General features: G+C 35.2%; 1 protein-coding gene across 1 annotated transcript in view; it reads right to left on the bottom strand.

Annotated features, from left to right (window-relative positions):
* Positions 1-21,060, bottom strand: part of Sos (Son of sevenless guanine nucleotide exchange factor) — a 429,646-nt gene that overhangs the window by 205,489 nt on the left and 203,097 nt on the right. Inside the window, exon 10 of the mRNA XM_090399787.1 lies at positions 9,393-9,520. Within this exon, the coding sequence (XP_090255913.1) occupies positions 9,393-9,520 (128 nt within the window). The remainder of the gene's footprint in view (positions 1-9,392; positions 9,521-21,060) is intronic.

Consider the following 21,060-nt stretch of genomic DNA (forward strand, 5'->3'; position numbering starts at 1 on the left):
TAAGTTTTGTCGATTTGGAAAAGGCATATGACAAGGTGCCAAGACAGACGCTATTCAATATGCTGCAGTTATATAGTGTCAATGGGGCATTATATCAAGCAATACTTAGTCTTTATTTGAGTTGTAAGTCAGCAGTTAGAATTGAAGGAGGTACAGAAAGATGGTTTAATGTTAAATCTGGTGTGAGACAAGGATGTACATTATCCCCTCTGTTATTCATTATCTATATGGATCACATTATGAAGGAAAGTGGTTTTAAACATGATATCAAAATTGGAGATATTAATGTCAGCTCTTTGCTTTATGCAAATGATGTTATACTTCTAAATAAATCCGCTACAAGTCTGCAAGATTCTCTGACTAAATTGAATTGCTGTTGTAATAGATATGGTATGAAGGTCAGCAATAAAAAGACAAAGACAATGAAAATAGGCAGAATCATTGAAAATGTCAACTGTGTTGTGAATGGAGAAGCTGTGGAACAAGTAAAACATTTCAGCTTCTTAGGCCGAATTTTAACAAAGATGGTAAATTAAATATGGAAATAGACAACAGAATCAGCAAAGCTGGTATGGTGGGAAGTCAATTGAATAAATTCATATGGAATAAGAGAGAAATTAGTCGGAACACTAAATTAGCTGTATACAAGATAGTGTTCAAACCATAAGTTTTAAAAGAGGTAAACCGTGAGTAGACATATCGGTAATAAATAACAGAAAAAACTCATGTATAAAGATTATTTATTAGTATAATTTTCGCCTGTGTGTCACAGGCATCTTCTGTACATTAAGCTCAAAATTAAACAGTAACTGACAATTCCAAAAAAAGCGCCACCAAAGTAGCTGGTGTAAGATAACTAAAAAGGTCAATAACTTTCCTAAAAAAAAAAAAAAAAAAAAAAAAAAAAAAAAAAAAAAAAAAAATTAATACAATAAAAAGTTAGGAAAGATTAGCTGATTTGTAAAGTACTATCTCCCATAAAGGGGATAGACGTAAGCCGTCGGATTTGTTTAAGTTAGGAGAATGAAGTAGAGTTTCACATGTTTCTTTATAAAGGCGTTCCATGAGAAACTGACTTTTGTGAAGAACTCTTGTCTTTCTCCAATGAACTCTGTGTCTAGTGAAGATGGCATGTTCAGAAAGTCCAGACTTTTCAGGTTTAAAGTATTCAATATAAGATTGGTGTTCTTCTAGCTGAATAGAGGCAGATCTTCCCGTTTGTCCGAAATAAGATAATCCACAAGAGCACGGAATCTGGTAGACACCTGGATGATTATGATGTGGAAGCTTGTCCTTAGGAGAAGTGAGAAAGGTTGAGATTTTTCTAAACGGTCGAAAGGATTACTAAAATAACTAAGATAACTAAAAATGATGATTTTTAGTTATCTTACACCAGCTACTTAGGTGGCGCTTTTTGGAATTGTCAGTTAGTGTTTAATTTTGAGCTTAATGTACTGAAGATACCTGTGACACACAGGCGAAAATTATTCTAATAAATAATCTTTCTACATGAGTTTTTTCCGTTATTTATTGTGTACCGAGTGTTCAAACCAGTTTTAACTTATGGAACTAAGAGCTGGGTCAGAAGTAAAACACTTGACCAAAGACTAGAGACCGCAGATATGAGAGTGCTGAGAAAGATTAGAGGCATGAACAGATGGCATCAACGGCAATATCATATTAAAAACGAGGATATTAGGAAAGAACTTGACATTGTCAAGTTCTTTCCTAATATCCATCCAGGAATGCGTTAGCAGAGCTAATCTCAGGTGGTATGGTCACTTAAACAGAATGGGAGAGGAAAGATTAGCAAAACAAGTGTTCTCTGCAAGGTTGGCAGGAAAACGACCCAGAGGAAGACCAATATATAGGTGGATTGATACGGTACAAAGTGCCTTAGACGATAGAAATATAAGATCTGATAATGTTGGAGTCTTGACAACTAACAGACTGATTTGGAGGAAAATTGTAGATAGGAAGTTAGTAATGATGTAATTTTTTCATGTAGTACTATCATATCCTGTACACTCCTTGAGGGTACATGGCAGGAATTTGATGATGATGATTGTTTTACTTGTAGAACAAGTAAAACATTTCAGCTACTTAGGCACGATTTTTAGTGAAGATGGTAAATTAAATATGGAAATAGACAACAGAATCAACAAAGCTGGTATGGTAGGAAGTCAATTGAATAAATTCATATGGAATAAGAGAGAAATTAGTCGGAATACTAAATTAGTTGTATACAAGACAGTGTTCAAACAAGTTTTAACTTATGGATCTGAGAGCGGGGTCAGAAGTAAAACACTTGACCAAAGACTAGAGACTGCCTCATTGGCATTAACGAGGATATCAGGAAAGAACTTGACTTTATCAGCATCCAGGAATGCTTTAGCAGAGCTAATCTCAAGTGGTATGGTCACTTAAATAGAATGGGAGAGGAAAGATTAGCAAAACAAGTGTTCTCTGCCGGGTTGGCAAGAAAAAGACTGAGGAAGACTAAGATATAGGTGGACTGACACTGTACAAAGTGCCTTAGACAATAGAAATATAAGATCTGGTAATGTTGGAATCTTGACAAGTAACAGACTGATTTGGAGGAAAATTATAGATAGGAAGTTAGTAATGATGTAAATTTTTCATGTAGTACTATCATATCCTGTACACCTCTTGAGGGTACATGGCAGGAATTTGATGATGATGATATATATATGTGTGTGTGTGTGTGTGTGTGTGTGTGTGTGTGTGTGTACAATTACAAGTTAGGAAACATTTGCTGATTTATAGAGTACTATCTCCCACAAGGAGGAAGGATGTAGACCATTGGATCTGTTTAGCTAAGTTAAGGGAGTGAAGTAACGTTTCATATGTTTCTTGTAAAGCCATTCCATCAGGAACCGACTTTTATCTTGTTCCAGACTAGACATAGAGCTCAGTGTTGATGGCATGCTCTGCAATTCCAGACTGTTAGGGTTCAAGGTACTGAATATACAACTTGTGTTCTTCTAACCTGATCTGAGCAGATCTTCCTGTCATCCACATATCTGAACCAAAGTTATATGTGGACGACATTTGTGCCATATGGAAGGGCACCTCAGAAGAATTACCCTAGAAGTAATAGTAAATAAGCAGTTAACCTTTCTAGATCTCTTAATACTTCGCCAACCAGATGGTAACCTACAATGCACAGTCTCCTATAGGAAGGAGACTCATACAGGCCAGTACATCCGTGCTGAATCATATCACCATCCCAGTCAAAAAAAAAGGCAGTACTATAAAAACACTGGTTTATAAAGCCCACTTCTTTTGTTCTTCAGAAGAACTATTACAAAAGAATTGCAATATATTAATTCCTCCTTCATATCCAATGGTTATAAGAATTCCTTTATAAAAAAAGCTTTAAATAGTCGTGCTACAGCATCCTCTTCAAATACAGAAGAAACTACGCATACCTATCCCCTATGTGCAAGGCGTTAGCAAAAGCATAGCTAAAGTGTTAAAACCACTAAATATTTGTGTGGCCTTTCGAACCATCAGAAAAATCTCTACATGCCTCACATCTCCAAAGGACAAGCTCCCACATCTCAGCTATCCAGTTCTCTACCAGATTCCCTGCTCTTGTGGGTTATCATATTTCAGATAAACAGGAAGATCTGCTCAGATCAGGTTAGAAGAACACAAGTCATATATTCAGCACCTTGAATCTGAACAGTCTGGAATTGCAGAGCATGCCATCAACACTAGACATAGAGTTCAGTGGAACAAGACAAAAGTCGGTTCCTAATGGAATGGCTTTACTTTACTTCACTTTAGCAAATGTTTCCTAACTTGTAATTGTACACACACACACACACACACACACACACACACACACACACACACACACACACATAAAGGTTGGTTGATTGGTAGAGCCTCTTCTACTAATGGCTCAGTTAAGTAATTTTGAGTGTGGTTATTAGTTGGAAGGAGGCAAATCATTCGATGCTGTTGGCACACTCTCCCTCGATGAATCTTTGTACTCCCTGGAGGTGTCAAATAATAATAATAATATATATATATTTATTATTTTTTTTAAATAAATTTAGGGAATTTAACCTTAGCTACTTAGGTGGTGCTTTGTGAATATAGCAGTTATTGTTTAATTAGCCTTTGTACTTGTACTGATGATGCCTGTGATACTCAGGCAAAAATTCTACAAATACAGAATATTTTATGTGAGTTAATTCTGTTATTATAATAGTAAGATGATGTTATACTCTTAAATCCAAGTCTAGAAAATTCGTAAGTTGAATAACTGCTGTAAGAAATTTGGCAGGAAAATCAGCATGTAGTCATATAAAATAAGTAGGAACATTAAAAAATAGGTTGCTTCCTGAATGGAGAACCTACAGAATAAATAAAACCATTCAGCTGTTTAGTCAGTTTTTAGTAAAGACGATAAATTAACTTAAATATGAAGATAAACAGAATTAGCAGAGCTTGACTGCTGATTAAGTAGATTCAGTGAGGAGTCAGAAAAAATTTCTATGAAATAAGAGAGAAATCAGTCACTTGCTATACATAAAGTGTTCAAACCAGTTTTAACTTATGAATCCAAGAGCTGTATCAGAAATAAAACAGCCATTCAAAGACTAGAGACTACAGATATAAGAGTTCTGAGAAAAAGTATCAAATTCCTGACATGTATCCTCAGGAGATTTACAGGATATTATGACATTATTACAAGAAAAATTTACATCATTACTAACTTTCTATCAACAAATTTCCTCCAAATTAATCTGTTATATGTCAAGACTCTTATATTATCAGATACTGTATTACCCAAACATTCAAGGAACTTGACCATAAAAAAAAATAATAATAAATAAATGAAAACTTGCCTATCTCCTTGTTTCCACTATCTCATTTGAAGTAGTCTCCTTCGGCATGTATACATACAGTGATCCCAGCAGTTTTTCCATGATTCCATGCATCCCTGGAAGTCCTCAAGTGTGACTGTATTGAGAACCTCCTGCGTTTCTGCCTGGATCTCCTCAACTATGTTAAAATGATGCTCTTTCAGCCAGAATTTCACCCTGGAGAACAGGTAAGAGTCACAAGGGGGTGGGGGTCAGGGAAATAGGGGAATAGGATATGATTGTCATGTTTTTGGAAGGCTAGAAATGTTGAACAAAGAGTCATGGTGAAGTCGTTCTTCCATTTGTCTGGAAGGTTGTACCAAATGCTTTGAAACCTCACAGTAAAACTTACTGTTGACAGTTTGACTGATTGGGGGGAGGAGGAAAGGAAAGATAGGAATTGGTTGTAGACAATGCATTAGATGTAAAAAAAAAAAATGACTTTGACATTGCTGTGAACTTCACATGCTTTTTTCAGCTGTGGTAAATTTGTCGACTTCCAAACACTTCATTACGCATTTGGTAGGTTTCTGCGGCAGTTTTTTTTTTTTCTTTTTCCCTCTAAATAAAAGCAAAATCTGATACAAATTCTTTGCTCTTTAAAATTTGCGATTTCAGTTGGAGAACAAAATCACCTAACCACTAAAACATGATGTTACAAAAACACACATAACCCAAGAATGCAGCTTCTCAGCATGCCAGCTGTTAACATATTGATTCATGAAGGGTACTTCACTCTTACAACCAGTTTGCATGCACTTTTCAAATCCCCCAAACATTTGGGTTGCACCTCATAGTTCTGTCTTCTAAAGCATCTCTTCTATATCCATCCACCTAGATCTTTTGTGATGAATTGTTAATCTGTTATGTTAAACTGTAATGCAGCATAGTGAGTTGTTAATCTGTAGTGAACAACAGTTGTTCTTTAACTCTCTCTCTCAATTCTGTTTAAGTGACCATATCACCTGAAATTAGCTCTGCTAAACCATTCCTGAATGATAACACTAATAAACTCTCACCTAATATAATCATTTTTAATATGACACTGCCACTGATGTCATCTGTTCACTCCCCTAATCTTTTGCAGAACTCTCATATCTTTAATCTCCAGTTGCTGATTATGTGTTTTCTTTCTAACCCAGCTCTCAGATCCATAACTTAAAATTGGTTTGAACACTGCCTTGTATACAACTAGTTTGAGTAATTTCTCTTTTATTCCATACGTCAACTGCCTCCATTCAGGATGCAGTTGACGTTTTCAATGTTTCTGCCTATTTTCACTGTCTCTGTCTGTTGACAGAAATCAGGAGCATAAATAGATGGCATATTAAAAATAAAGATATCCAGATGTTTAATTATAATTGTTAATAAATTTTTATTAATCGATTTTAATATTTATTTTTGTTTTTGGCTTTTTATTTTATTAAAAAATTAGAGCAGACAGATGTTATCTGAAGACCATCAAGCATTACTATTGAGGCTTTGGGTGCATGCACCACTCCAAATGTGAGCATTATTTCATAACATGAAAAAAGTAGTGTCTTGTGTGAAAAAGACTGAGGAGTTTTTTTTTTGGCATCTGCAGAAGTATGGCTGAGATGCATGTGTGCCAGTAAAGGCTGAAGATCCAGGTCAGTCCAAGTATAGAAATTTGATCACATTTTGATATCAGTGTTAGTGAAAATAAGAAATAACATGAGCTCTTTCTTGTAAGAAATTATACAGAATCGTGTTTTAGTAGCGAATGTGGTTATCCAAACCCCACTAAGAACAATGAGATTTTAAGGCATTTGTTATAATATAGAGATCTTGTTATGATTAAGCACAACAAGGTTTGTCAAATGAGTGGGAAGAGCAGAGTGTACTGTAATTAGCCAGCTACGTACAGGATCTTGAAGTCAGTGAAAACAAGTCATTAATGAACAGAAGGGGAAGAGAGATGTGAAAGTAGAAAGCCCTGAGGTATCCTGCATTGATGAAATCTGAAGAAAGGAAACTATCTACAATGACATGTAGCAAGAACAAGAGAAGAAGCTGGCATTCCAGTTACAAAAGGTTAAAGGCAGACTAGGATGGTAGTTTGCTTAGCAGTCATCTATGCTGGGACCTGATCCAATGCCTTAGAAATGTTGAGAGCAACCATGTGAGTTTCTCCAAACCTTTCCATGGCTCAAATTCAGAGGTGGGTAATGAATGCAAGATTAGCCATGGATTGGGAGTGTCAGAATACATACTGTTGGACACTGAATTACCTGGTGGACTTTCAGATAGTGTAAGAGTTGGCTGTTGATGACCTTCTCCATAATTTTTGTGGGAACCAAAGTGAGTGCAATTGAATGGTAAACTGTTGGCAGACTTTTATCACCTTTCTTTGCAACTGGCTGATTATAAGCTGGTTTCCATGCTGTAGAATAGACTGGAGAAGAAGCAAGCAATACAGAAGAGTAGGTCTTAATTCTGGTGAATACGCTTTTATCACATACACTGGTGTAGCATCAGGACCAAATGCCCTGCTCACGTCTAAGTTATTGAGGATGATTCTTCTGATTTCTTTCACTGGAGGAAGGGGGGGGGGGGGGGAGGACAAGGATAGGTAGAAGTTGAGCCTGAAGGCCAGAGTTATGAAACAGAAGGCTCAACCTGCCATCAGACAGACTAGGAAGCAAGTTTGTAGCATTTTATCCTTTCAAAACCTGATTTAGAATATTTTTTTCTGCAGTTGTTGCAAGCTGAGTAATTCAGAAATTTTGGTCTCAAGATATTTGAGATATGCTAAATTTTTTCATGGACTAACTTGGAAACACTTGATGGAGAGCCAAGGATATTGGCTAGGAGTTTGTGTGTGTGTGTGTGGGGGGGGGGGAAATTAAGGCCTTCACGATCTGATTAGAATTCTTTCTGTTATTCTGTCTGAGCAGGTGTCTGTACCTGGAAAACTGAAACAACAGACCATGTAACAGAAGAATATAAATCACAGAGGTCATCTCATTTAGCACCTTACTATCAATGGACATGAGACAGATAATAGTTAGGGGTGGAATATTCTAAGGAGCAAGAAACACGAATCAAGTTGTGGTTGTCTGAGTTACCAAGGAGAGAATCGACATCTACAGTGTATTTGAAAGGAGAGTTTGTGAAGAAGTAGTCAAGGATGTGTGGCAAGATGGTGATAATTGTATTCTGGTTTGGAAGATTAACTACCCATGTTAGGTTATTGTTGAGTCAAAATATCTCAGCATCATTGCCCACCTGACCAATGGAACTGGGGAAGAAAAGTCATCCTGAATTGTGAACACTGAAGCCTCTAAAGAAGACAATCTCACTATTAAGATATTCTGATTGTAGAAAATCAAACTTTAGAGATAAGTACTCAAAGAGTCCAGAGTAGTTATTTGAATTTGGGGAACAGCAGACACAATAAAATGAATACAAAAAAAAGCAAATCAAACTTGGGGGGATATTCTCTGGCGTGGTATGTCATTTGCGATGAACAAGGTTAACATAATATGAACAGTTGAGGTGTGGATAGAACCCCAGCTGAAGTTAACAGCTGGGGTTCCATTAAGAATAATAGATTCAGATTTTGATGATTGTAGATGGTGATAAACATAATTTAAATTGTTGAGGCAGTGAATGTTTGTGAAGTGGATATGGAATTTTTCTGCGAAGATTATTAATGACTGTTCTTTGAGAGAGTGGTTGGATTTTTGTGTGCTTTTTTTAATATTTTTTAATTGTTTTTATGGGAGTTTTTGTGATCCAGAGTATATAACTTATTTCAATAAGTTGTCCTATGTTGTAAATGGGATGGAGTGTTAAATAAAGAGTAGAAGCATGCACCATGAGATGAAAAACTTGCAAACATGCTGTCCATGCAGAAGGAACCCAATTTCCTGACTATGTGTGGCCATGACAATTCCCTCTGCATACTGCCATACTTGACTCCAGCCATGAAACGGCAGAGTAAGAGGCAGCAGGTATTATCATTAGCTGATCGAAAAGCCTCCAGATTTGTTATCAGGTTCAATTCCAGATAGTAACTAGATGTCCTGTGAAACCATTTTACTGTTGCATGCTTGAATGTGGGAGAGTCTGGGTCCCTACAGTGTATTTGGCATGTTGTTGAAGGACATCATCCGCACTGCAAGTGATGGGGGGGGGGGGTAAAGAACAACATTCCAAAGTAAAGAAAAGCTGAGGAAAACAGAGGTAAAAATGGTGGAATTGTCATTAAAACAGAAGCTTTACAAGCAACCAGGGTTAATCGTGAAAGAAATAAACTTAAAATGTTATTCCTGTTTGCATCCTAAAATACCATTAAACAAAAACTGCTATGATCTGGATAGCAATATAGTGACACAATGTTATATTATTTCTTTCCAAATTCAATTATAGAAAACTGCATGTATGAAATATAAAATATTACTGAAGAGCACAAAGTAAGCATATTATAACAAGAATATAATAATTTTAACATAATTGAGGACTCACCCATTATAAATTCATTACAACACTGGCCAATATCTTTGCCTTCCCAACCATCAATACTTTTCTGAAGTTCATTCATTTTCTGTAATGCTGCCTGTCGACTAGTTCTACCATACAGTAAGACTGCTTCCCTGTTTTTTAAATAAACAGGAATGTTAAAAATTTATTTGAAGATGGAATTTAGAGAGTGTGATAGTTTAATTATGTTAGTCTCATACTAAGTAAACCCTACATAAATTGGACCGAGCCTTCCACACAATGAGGAAGTACCAATTTATCTGGCAGTAAATCAAAATGCCTTATATCTCATAACTAATTAGTCTGGAAGGTCAAAAAAAAAAGGTATCAAAAATGATTCATTGATCCACTCAGTGCTAGAACAACTTAGGTCTAATACTCCACTGCCTATGGTCTGCTCTATGATGTGCATTTGACATTATCAATATTGGCATTTTTAATCATTTTATATAATTTTTGAAAAATAAGCTTTATACCAGATTTAAATTTTCTTAATCAAGTTTTTTAGAGTTGAAATTTCAACTTTAAAATGCTAAAAGAAATGAGCTAAATATATTACAACTGAAATTAAATACTAAGAACATACGCCCTTTACTATGCATGAAATATAAAAGTGAAATGACAAAGATCATTTCACATCATTCATCTTATGAATTTTTACTAAAATGAACATGCTTAAAAATCTTTATATCTAAATTGTAATATATTACAATCATGTCACTAAAACAGAGTAAACTATATGTTTTTAAATACCCAAACATAGCTAGTTCAGAAATGTTAAAACTCCTGACATGAACTACTGAAGTTATTCCAGTTAAAACAACTAATGAATTTGAAACAACGCTCTGTCAGTGCATTATATGCACTACTTAAGACCATCTCTTCAGAGATCACCTTAAGTAGTGCAATACCAAAACATCTCAAGCTAAAAATTAGATGTTATCTCATTCCATCTTCCCATGCATTTTAGGCTTAATGTCTTGTCAGGTCCAAGTAACTCTGCTTCTTGGTAACCAAATTAATGCTCCAACAGGACAGTTAATCCTAACTGCATATTAACTGTATGTGAACTGCATGTGTTCTTCTGGCCAGTTTGCCTGTCTTGCAGGATGAAAAACTCATGCTTCTGGGAGGTAAACCTGCTACGTCCATATGAGACTGAAGAACTTACCTTCAGTTGAAAATGCCTGATAAAGGTTCATCACATCCTAGATGGAATTTGAACCCAGGTCTTTCAACCAAAGGACATCAGTTAATCTTTTTATTAGACGTTACATGCATTATAATTGCCAGCCTAGTTGGCCGAGTGGTTAGCATATCCGCTCCCAAGCGGAAAGGCTGCAGGTTTGAATCCCGCCATGGGCATGGATGTTTGTGATTGTCTGTGAAAGTACTAGTGGTGGTAGTCGGAGGTAGATGGCGTTGGTGTTAGGTGATGAAGGTTGGTGGAGTAGTGAGACGAAGAGTTGTAGAGTAGATGCCCTCCCTCGATGAGTCTTTGGACTCCCTGGAGGTGTGATATAATAATAATAATAATTTCAAATTTCCTAATTTTATTATCATCATTTCCTAATGAACTGGATATTATGATAATCCACTATATGGGTGAAAAATGAAATGATTTCAAAAAGCACTCCTAACCAATCAACCAACCTATTCCTTGGTCTTCCTCTGATTATTTTTCCTGCTCTTTTTAACTCAAATACCTGTTTTGCTAATCTTTCACTTACCATATGGTGTTGGACTAATGTTAACCAACTTAGAATAACTCTGCTTACATAGCCTTGTATATTAATGATTGTTTTGATATCTCTATTTTTAATATGGTTCTGGCATCAATGCCATTCAGCCAAGTCTAGTAATTTATCTCCATATAAATTTACTCAAATTTAATAACAGTTAAGAAACAGAGTCCCACTATTTCTTAACTATCCTATCAGGTATTTCTTGTTTGATATTTCACTAAAATGTATAAAATAGTTAAGATATAATGCCTGTTTTCATAGTTAATATTTTTATTGCCAAACACATCAAGTTTGTCATCTTTAACCAATTATTAAAGTTGGATAAAGATGTTTTAGGAGTAAATTTAAGAAAGAAATCATCATATGCATAAAGAATTAAGCTTAATACAAAGGTGATTTTAAAAGCACTATACTCTGTTAAATTAAACCTTTTTTTAATAGCACAATATGTTTACAGGCCTTCAATGTAATCTTCATTCTACCTTATCACTGCTGTTCAACATTTGGACAAATCTTGTATTCTTGTCAGCAAACTTTTTTTTGTTCATGTATTTGAGTTCAGTCACTTTGGAAGAAATATCAATAATGTAGATAGTGTTAAGGATTTTAAGATTCAGTATAATACATATGTTGTCAACTGAATGAACCTCCCATGATGAGTCTGCCAACTCCATGGCATAATAATAATAATAACAATGGCAAAACATTTCACATGGAGTAGTTTAATTGACACAGCAAACAGATTATCTAGAGGCTCACATCAGGCACTTTCCACTCATAATTTTTCATATTTCCTAAGCCCAATGTATGTGCAGTTTCGGTCAATACAGAAGACAATGTTATTGGCTAAATCTAAAATTTTTATCATGCCAAACTTCAGAATCCATGAGGATACACAGTAAAAGGTTACACACCACAGGAAGGTGATGATTTGACAGTAGGTTAGAAGCCTTGTTCAGTTCTCTACCTATATAGAGATCTCTCAGATTGTTAGCTTTGAATATTAAATACCATTTGTTGCTACAGGTATTTTCATAAGGTATTTCTCTAACCAAGTAAAATTATGACAACTGCAGATTCAGCTTCAAAACTTATGAAACAACTTCTTCCAATTTCTTATTCTCCTCTTTCTTTATTTTATATATATATATATATATATATATATATATATATCAATTTCAAATGAGAGGTTTTACAACCTACTGAAAATTAGTTCTGAGTATGGACAGGAGCAATTAAAAAAAATTTTTTTTTTAAAAAACATTTATCTCCATTTCTTCTGCTCATTTCATCTGGAGATGAAATGAGCAGAGAAGCAAGTTCAGTGAGTTAGCAGATGGCATGTTAGGCAGCTGTTATTTCTTACTTAGTAGAAATTGGCGAGAGGGAGATGTTGCTACTGCCTATTATATAAAATAACAGTCAACTCTCAGTGACTCAGTGCATCTGTAGAAAAGGCACAAAGAAGAAACACAGGAAGGGGTTTGATATACCCCAAGTGCAAGAGGATGGGCAGATTTGTACAGAATTTAGTAGTCAGACAGAAAAAAAAAATGTCCTGGTGTTGTGTTGTCCATCTTGCTAATTGATCCATTTATGTTGGTTAGTTGGATCTTTTCTTATTTCCTTAAATTCCGTTTTTATTTTGTTAGATACTGATCTGAATATAAGGAAATTTATATTATCCTGCACCACCCTATATTCAGATGAGTCTATATAATATAGTGGAATCAATCATCAACTAACTTTTGCAATCTCACTTTTTACAGTCCGAGGTTAATATTATCATTCAGGGCTTCCGCAAGGTCCGATAAATTTTATGAGCGGTGTAATGAAAGAGAATCAAGCAAACACCAAATTGAAATCAATAAAAAAAAAACATTTAATGCAGGGTTATATAACATGTACATTAAGTACAACTTTGAAAACAAGATAATGCAAATCAACTTAGTTCAAATATTCATAACAAACATAAAACATTAGGCATCAGACATCCAGCTGTTAATTCTACATTCTTCCAAATAATTAAAAATGGTTCACACAGTTCAGTGTTACAGAATCTCACAGTAAATATTCTTAAAGTAGAATTCTCTAATTCTCTCTTAGTCAACAAACACTTAATTCAATTATGAGGCAGTTATCACTTCAAGGGGGGGAAACACTTTTAAGCTCCATACTTCGGCTATTTTTAGTAGAACGCCACAGTTAATGTTAAGATATATCAGGCGGAGCTAACTCTTATTTCTTCACGCTGAAATATAAAAAAATGGACTGCTCTTACCGGGTTACATCTTTCACACATTGGATTCACTATAGGCACACTTAAAACTGTAGTTAACTATCACTTTGAAGTAACACTGTTCAAAAGAAATCTTCACTATAATAACTGAAATTATAAACATAGAGCTTCACAAGTCTTGACGCACTCGTTTTTGGTAATCTACTTATTCCTTGTTTTCATCTATGCATTATTCTTCCTCAAAACAATTGGAATTCGTCGTAATTTTAAAATTTCGTATAAATATTCCTAATTGCCTATTAATTTCCCGGTTCCTTCTTAATCTATTTACGGCATTTCCAAATCCCCTTACTGCCACCCATTATTTTACTCCTTGCTGTCCTGAATGCTACTCTCTTTATTTTCGTTTTCCAATTAAAATCGTTCATTCTTCCCACCAAAATCCAGTTCAGCTTACATCTACTGGCTTCACTCCATATCACAGCCGTTCACGTTCTGCACTGACTAAAAACAAACTCCGTTTCTCCTTCAGCAGCCAATCAAATGCATTCAGAAGAATTACATAAAATCACTCTTACATACAGAAATAAAAAACATATATCACAATTCATTTAGGATATATTTACAAGTTATATAAAGAATTTATACAGAATAAATAACTAAAAAAAATTAACAATTATTATATCAATAAAAATTTAACAGTAAGTGTTTAATTTATAATTTACATAGGAGCACACTTAGCTCAGGAAATACAATACATGTTAAATCATGAATGAAGTATTAATAAACCATAAAATTCTTTATTCACAATTTAACACTGGGTGAAGAGAATACCAAGTTTGTTTGGAGAATGAAGAAGATACAGATGTAATGTGGCTGTGCCAGGAAAGGCTGGAGGTCAGCCCAAGAAGAGATTTGTCTGATCTGGCAAGCTGGATTTTATTAGAAGATAAATAGTTCAGGTAACTAATTTAAAAAAGAGGAAACAGGATTATGTGTGGTAGCACTAAGTGATTAGGTTGTCATTCCAACACTAAAAAATAATATGGAGATTAGTGTTGAAGGCACAGGTTGAAGATTTTAAAGCATGAGATGTTTGCACACTATTAGGTTTTATCAAATGGGTCGGGAGAATTGCAAGTACTAACAAGAGACATAGTATAATGGACAAAAGAAGGCTCTGAAGATGACTGAGAGATCATTTATGAGAGGGTGAGCAACTCCTACAGTAGTTGAGATCCCATCTGAGATCTCTACTATCAAATATGAAGTATGCTAAGGTGATGGCAATGAGTTGACAGATATTTATCATCTATTGCTCTGTAGGCTTCAATGCCAAGAGAGTATAACATAGGATAGAACAGGGATGGGTAAACTGCAGCTCGCGAGCTGCATGTGGCTTCTGAGACAATATTTGTTTTCATTGCCATTTTTTCTAAACTTTTATATTAATAATATATAGTTGTATAGTATGTACCAATATTAGAATATTTTATTCATAAATGCTTTAAAGATAAGTAAAAAAACAGATATTTTGAAACTTTACATTTTTAGCTTTTAAATGATACCGGCCAAAAGGGTTGTTAAAGAGGATTTTATTATCGTATTTTGTTGGTAAAAAAGCGTTTCAACATTTTATGGCCTGTGACGCTCCTGCCAAAATTAGTTCCAAAAGTGACGACTATGATCGCTGCATTACCCACCGCCTCTGTTGCCTGGACTCTGCATCATCACTCTTCATGCAGTACGCACAAGTCGCGTGCTTGTGGTGGTAGTGGAACATAACTAGTGAACTTTAGTGTAGATAAGAACTTTTCTGATTAATAAATAATTAAGACTGATTTTAGTGAAAGTTATAAAACCCTTGTTTAAAATTACTGACTCTGACTCTGAACAGAAGAGTATAAAACGGAAATACGAACAAGAAATGAGAGTGTTTAACCAGCAATGGGAGGACGATTTTAACTGAAACAATACAAAGAATTGTTTCAGTAAACTGAAAGTGTTTCCTTCATATTGTGTCAGTTTACTAAAACCAATATGAAGGAAACTTAGAAACACTTTATAATGATTTTGAGAATAGGTTTGAGAAACTAAAAATGTTAAAACATGCTTTGAATTTCTTGTGAATCCTTTTGTGATTAACATCATTAACAATGAATATCCTGTTGTTGCATCTTTTACTGCGCATGTTGCTTCGATAGAGACAGTGCTTATTGAGCTGCAGGAAGATGTGGGTTTGAAGCTAGTACATAAAAGCTCATCTATAACTGACTTTTGGAAACAAATCTCAAAAGCAAAGTATCTCAATCTTCAGAAAACTGGCTTCCTGTTTTTTTTGGGGGGAAAACTTAGTGCAGTAAATCTCTCTTCTCTGTAATGAAATTTGCCAAGTCAAAACATCGTGCTATCCTCACTAACAGCCACCTCACCAAGCTTCTTAGAACAGTTTGATATCCTACCAGCCAGATTTAAACTATTAACTGCACAAATGAAGAATCGATCAAAGCCTTCAACGAGTAGAGATTAAACATATTCTTCTTTGGTAATCAGGACTACTATATAGTTGTATTTTTTATTATTTATAAATACAATTTTAAAATAATATTTTCTGCAGCTATTGAACATTCAAAAATGCATTATATGTGGCTCTTATTACCGAAGAACTTACCCACCCTTGGTATAGAATGATATAGAACAGGTGTTATTCATTTCTAAGTACAATTTGAGGGATACTATCAGGACCACTCAATATTGAGATCTAGATTACTCAAGATTCTTCTGTCTTTATAACCAAAGGGTCTAGGGAGTTTGTAATGCAGTGTTTCTCATATGTCTGGAGAAGGCTAGGAGATCTAGCTTTACCTTTGGACATTTCAATAGTGCCACTGGGATGAAAGAGGATAGATGAAAGCAAGGTACTCAAAGGCACAACTTCTGATCCATTTTAGCAAGTAAGTTTTCTACATTTTACTCTTTCAAAGTCAGATTTAGATTTGCTGATGGTTATTTTGTGCTTGATGCAAGCTTCAAGTTGATGCCTTCATGACTGAACACTGTGGCTGTTCCTTTCTTATCACTGCTGCCTGAATATAAAGATGGAATTTTGTTTCATCAATTATGTTGATGTGGTTCTGTAATTCCTCTGCTGACTCCACATCTTTTCTGTTGATGCTTCTTATGTTAACAGGGCCTATCTTTAATTATGTTCAGTTTAAGGTTGCTTCACTAAATCTTCAATGTCTGTCTTACCTCCCTGATGAAAATATACAATGAGAACTTGTTTGACTATGTGATGTTTCAGTCATCATGATATCTGATCGTTATACCATCATTTGTGAGTGGTTTAAAACAATACAGAATATTTGGTTGGCTAAGTACCAAATTTCTAGCTCATCTTCATTCATTCAATATTTAGGTAGACAACCACTAACAAGAGGTACCATCAGTAGGTAAGGATTGGACGCTGGGTCAGAAACCCTGGTTAGTTCCATGCATTACTTGCACATAACTAGTCTGTTTCTTGATATGTAGTATTGGTTCTTAAGCTAAAATATTATATAAAATGAAATTTTTTCTTTAAAGAGGAATAGTAATGGTTTTGAACTTCTAAAATTTCTGTCATTATGTTGAAAATTTTTAGAGTTATATGAAAACAATTCAGATTGTGGGGGGGACTATCAGGATTATTCTTTTTTTTTTACTAGTTTCACGAACCTTTCTGTACACTTCAGGATACTTTTTAGATATAACTTAAATGAAAAAAAAAAAAAAAAGATCTTTACCATATCACAGTTAACCACAATTGAATCAGTAGTTAAAAAAATTGTTTCACAATGGATGTTGATATGACTCGCCTTAGTATAAGATATCTTAATTTGCTCTTAATGCTCTTAATTTCCAAATCTTTAACATGTTCTGACAGACTTGCCCCTTAGTACTTTTATTATTCTTATCTTTTGTAAGGGGATGGTGAAATATAGCACATGTAGAATTTCTGTAAACCAAGCATATGAATTTCTCTTCTTCCGAGACCTCAAAGAGCATGTCAAGAAATCGTAGAATCTGGATGTTTTCCAGTTCAAGAGCCAAAATTTCTGTGTGGATGTAGGTAAATCATGAATCAATCGCTAAAAATGAAATTAAATTCAGACATTGTAATCACTAGAGCTGATAAAGGCAGTGCTACAGTTATTTTAAACTGAGCAACACATTTAGAAAAAATGAATCTAATAGTCTCAGACAACAGCACCTATCAACTTGTTAACTATAACCCAACCAATTGAATAAAAAAAGAAAATGGAAAAGCTACTTAAATCAGTCACTTCTTGGCCTGAAGACACAGTTAAAAAATTACTTCCACACTATGCTCATACCCGAGAATTTACAGTTTACCAAAGATTCACAAATAGAACGTACCACTCCAACCAATAGTTGAAGGTATAGACAGCCCCGATTATCACCTAGCCAAGAAACTAGCGTCAACACTGAAGGAGTTGGTAGATCATTCCCCCTCCCATATTAAAAACATTGCAAACAAAATCAAAGACATCACACTGGAAAAAGGTGATTTATTAGTCAGTTTTGATGTCTCTACCCTCTTCACAAGTGTCCCAATCAACCCTTCTATTATAGGACAAATTCCTACCATATATCACAGCATTCTTTGCACATGTACTTTTCAGTTAGCAGTGCTCTTTGTGGAAGGAAGGAATGGGAAAAATGTGTGTGAAAGTTAAGCTATGGTATGCAAACATGATAAAGATATAAATGTCTTCAAACATGGTTATGTATGTGGTGAAGGGGGTGAAAAAATATGCTTTAGATTCAGATGTTTTAAGTATGTCTGGGGAGGGAAAAGAGAAAATTCTAGAACAAGACCAAATAGATTGCATGTCTGATTATAAGAATAGGCTAGGTGGTATAATTTATGTCTATACATAAATGCCAGCAACATTAGTGTTCGTTGCTTTATTGAATATGATGTGGCCTAAGATTCTTGGCATTAGTGAAACCTGGCTATCAGATATGGTAAGTGGGATCAAGTGTAATGGGTATACTATTATTAGGAATGACAGAAGAGGCGGAGAAGTGCTACTAATGATATCAAATGACTTAAGTCCAGTTAGGGAAGACTCAAACTAATCATGTAGTATGTGAAACAGAATGAAATATATGGAGTGATGTTGCTACAGACCTGCCAGCTCAGTTGCAGGGAATAAAGAAATGCCAATTTAGCCTTATGGGTACCAAACAAATGACCATTATGGGTGACTTTAATTTTCCAAACATTGACTGGGTAGAAGAGAAATCTCATGATAAGAAAGAAGAGGAATTTACTGAATTGTTCTGAAACAACTTTCTCAAGCAGCATGTGAAAGAAGGAACTCGAGGTCAAAGAGTGTTGGATTTGCTCATAGCATCAGAAGGGGTCTCTGTCAAGAATATCATCAATTGGTGACATGCTGTACTTTCTTGGGAAGTGATCATGCCATACGTTCTTGGGAAGTATCTAATCGTATTGATGCTCCAATTAAAACAGGTTACATGCTAAACCTAGAAATTATGATCAACTTAGGCGAATACTATCTTTGGTCCCATGGTATCAGTTACTGAATGGGAAAAATGTCAGTAATGCATGGGAATCTTTGAAAAAGTGCTTAAATGAGGCGGTATCTGAATGTATCCCTAGTGATCAAAGAATAAAATAGGTTGAGAATGAAATGGATGCGCAACCTTATTAAGCAAGAGATCCACAAGAAAAAGATGATGAGGAAAGAATATCATGAGAATAACAGTGAGAGGAGTTATGAATATATAAAGCTCAAGCCAGAAAAGTAAAATGAGTATTGTGCAGAAAGCTAAATCAGAGTATGAAAAGAAATTGGTCTTGCATGCTAAAGACAATCCAAAAGAATTTTATCATTATGCAGCAAGCAAAAGAAAGAATGAATGAATGTGAAAGAATAACTTTACTGAATGCAGATGGTACTTGAGTGTTGGATGCTAATAAGATTGTTCAGTTAATGAGTGCTCACTTTGCTAAGATATATCAACCAGGTGTATATAACTTGGTGCACAGTGCTGCTGCTACATTGGATAAAGAGTTACAGGTTCACGAAAATGAGGTGGAAGCGCTTGCATAACCTGAATAAAAATTTGTCTATAGGGACAGATGGAATATAAGCCCATTTGCTAAAGGAATGTTCAGCCAAACTGGCTAGGCCTTTCTCATGTTTGTATAACTTGAGTCTCAGCACAGGAATGGAAAGAATGTATGATAGTTCCATTGTACAAGGGTGGCGCAAAAACTGATGTGTCTAACTACTGACCCATCAGTAACTGTGGTGTGGTAGTGAATATTTTAGAGAAGTTGGTAAGAACTTCTCTAAAATTATACAGAAATGGGTAGACATGCAGAAATGAGTAGACAAACAAGCTATACTCTGCAAGGAGTAGCATGGGTTTACTAAAGGAAGGTCATGCTTTAGAAATTTGCTAATATTTTATAACAATGTTACAGCCGAGTTGGATAAAGGGAATGGATACACTATGATAATGTTGGAGTTTTCTAAGGCATTTGATAGGATACCACAAGAAAGGCTGTTGCATAAACTGGAGAATATGGGATTAGAATATAAACTCTTGACTTGAATCAGGGGATGGTTGACAGGTAGATATCAAAAAAGTGGTAGACAGTGGATGTGAATCTGTCAGATTTAAGGTGACCAGTAGTGTACCTCAGGGTTTGGTCCTTGGGCCATTATTGTTCAATCTGTACATTAATGACATCAGGCAGGGTCTAACATCAGATGTGCAATTGTTTGCTGATGATGCGAAGTTAGGCAGGGCAATCAGGGATGCTAATGATATTCAGCACTTACAAAATGATTTGAATAGGCTGGAAATTTGGGCAATGAAATGGCTGTCCGTTTAATGTTATTAAGTGTAAAGTTATGCACTTTGGCTTGATTAGAGTTCCAACAGCATATTATATTAGCAGGGTTATGCTACAAGAAACTAAGGAGTCAAGGGATCTTTGCATATTGATGGATAGGAATTTGAAGTTCAAAGGTCATATAGCAAAAGTTGCAAATACAAGTCAGAGGATAATTGCAATGTTGAAGCAAACCTTGACATGTAAGAATAAGGAAGTAATTTTGCCTCTTTTTAAGGCTTTGATAAGACCACACCTGGATTATTGTGTAAGGATTTGGTCTCCTGGGTTCCAAGGGAATAAAGAAGCTGTGGAAAGGGTGCAAAGAAGAGTTACAAATATCATATCTGGATTATGGGATTTAGATTATGAGGACAATACAATATGTGGACTGCAGACTCTGGTTAACAGGAGAAAGTGGGGTGATATGATAGAGGTCTATAAACTTTTGAATGGGTGTTATTGCATTTCAAATGATTAAATTTTTCGCTATATGGAAGGTGGGGAGAGAACACGGGGGGCCATCCATGGAAGTTAAATTTATTTGCAGTCAAGAAAGGGATAAGAGCTAGGGTTTTTCCTCCCAGAGAGCAGTAAGTGATTAGAATAAGTTGCCCTTAGGGATAGTGAGTGCATCTGGTGTGAATGAATTTAAGGGAAAGTATGATAGCTGGTTTGGGTGATTTAAAGCCTCCCTTGATGAGTCCTTGACTCCCTGGAGGTCTCAGATAA

The sequence above is a fragment of the Typopeltis vanoorti genome, chromosome 10, assembly GCF_054136105.1.
Source record: "Typopeltis vanoorti isolate ZY-2024b chromosome 10, IOZ_Tvanoo_1.0, whole genome shotgun sequence".
Classification (NCBI taxonomy): Eukaryota; Metazoa; Arthropoda; class Arachnida; order Uropygi; family Thelyphonidae; genus Typopeltis; species Typopeltis vanoorti.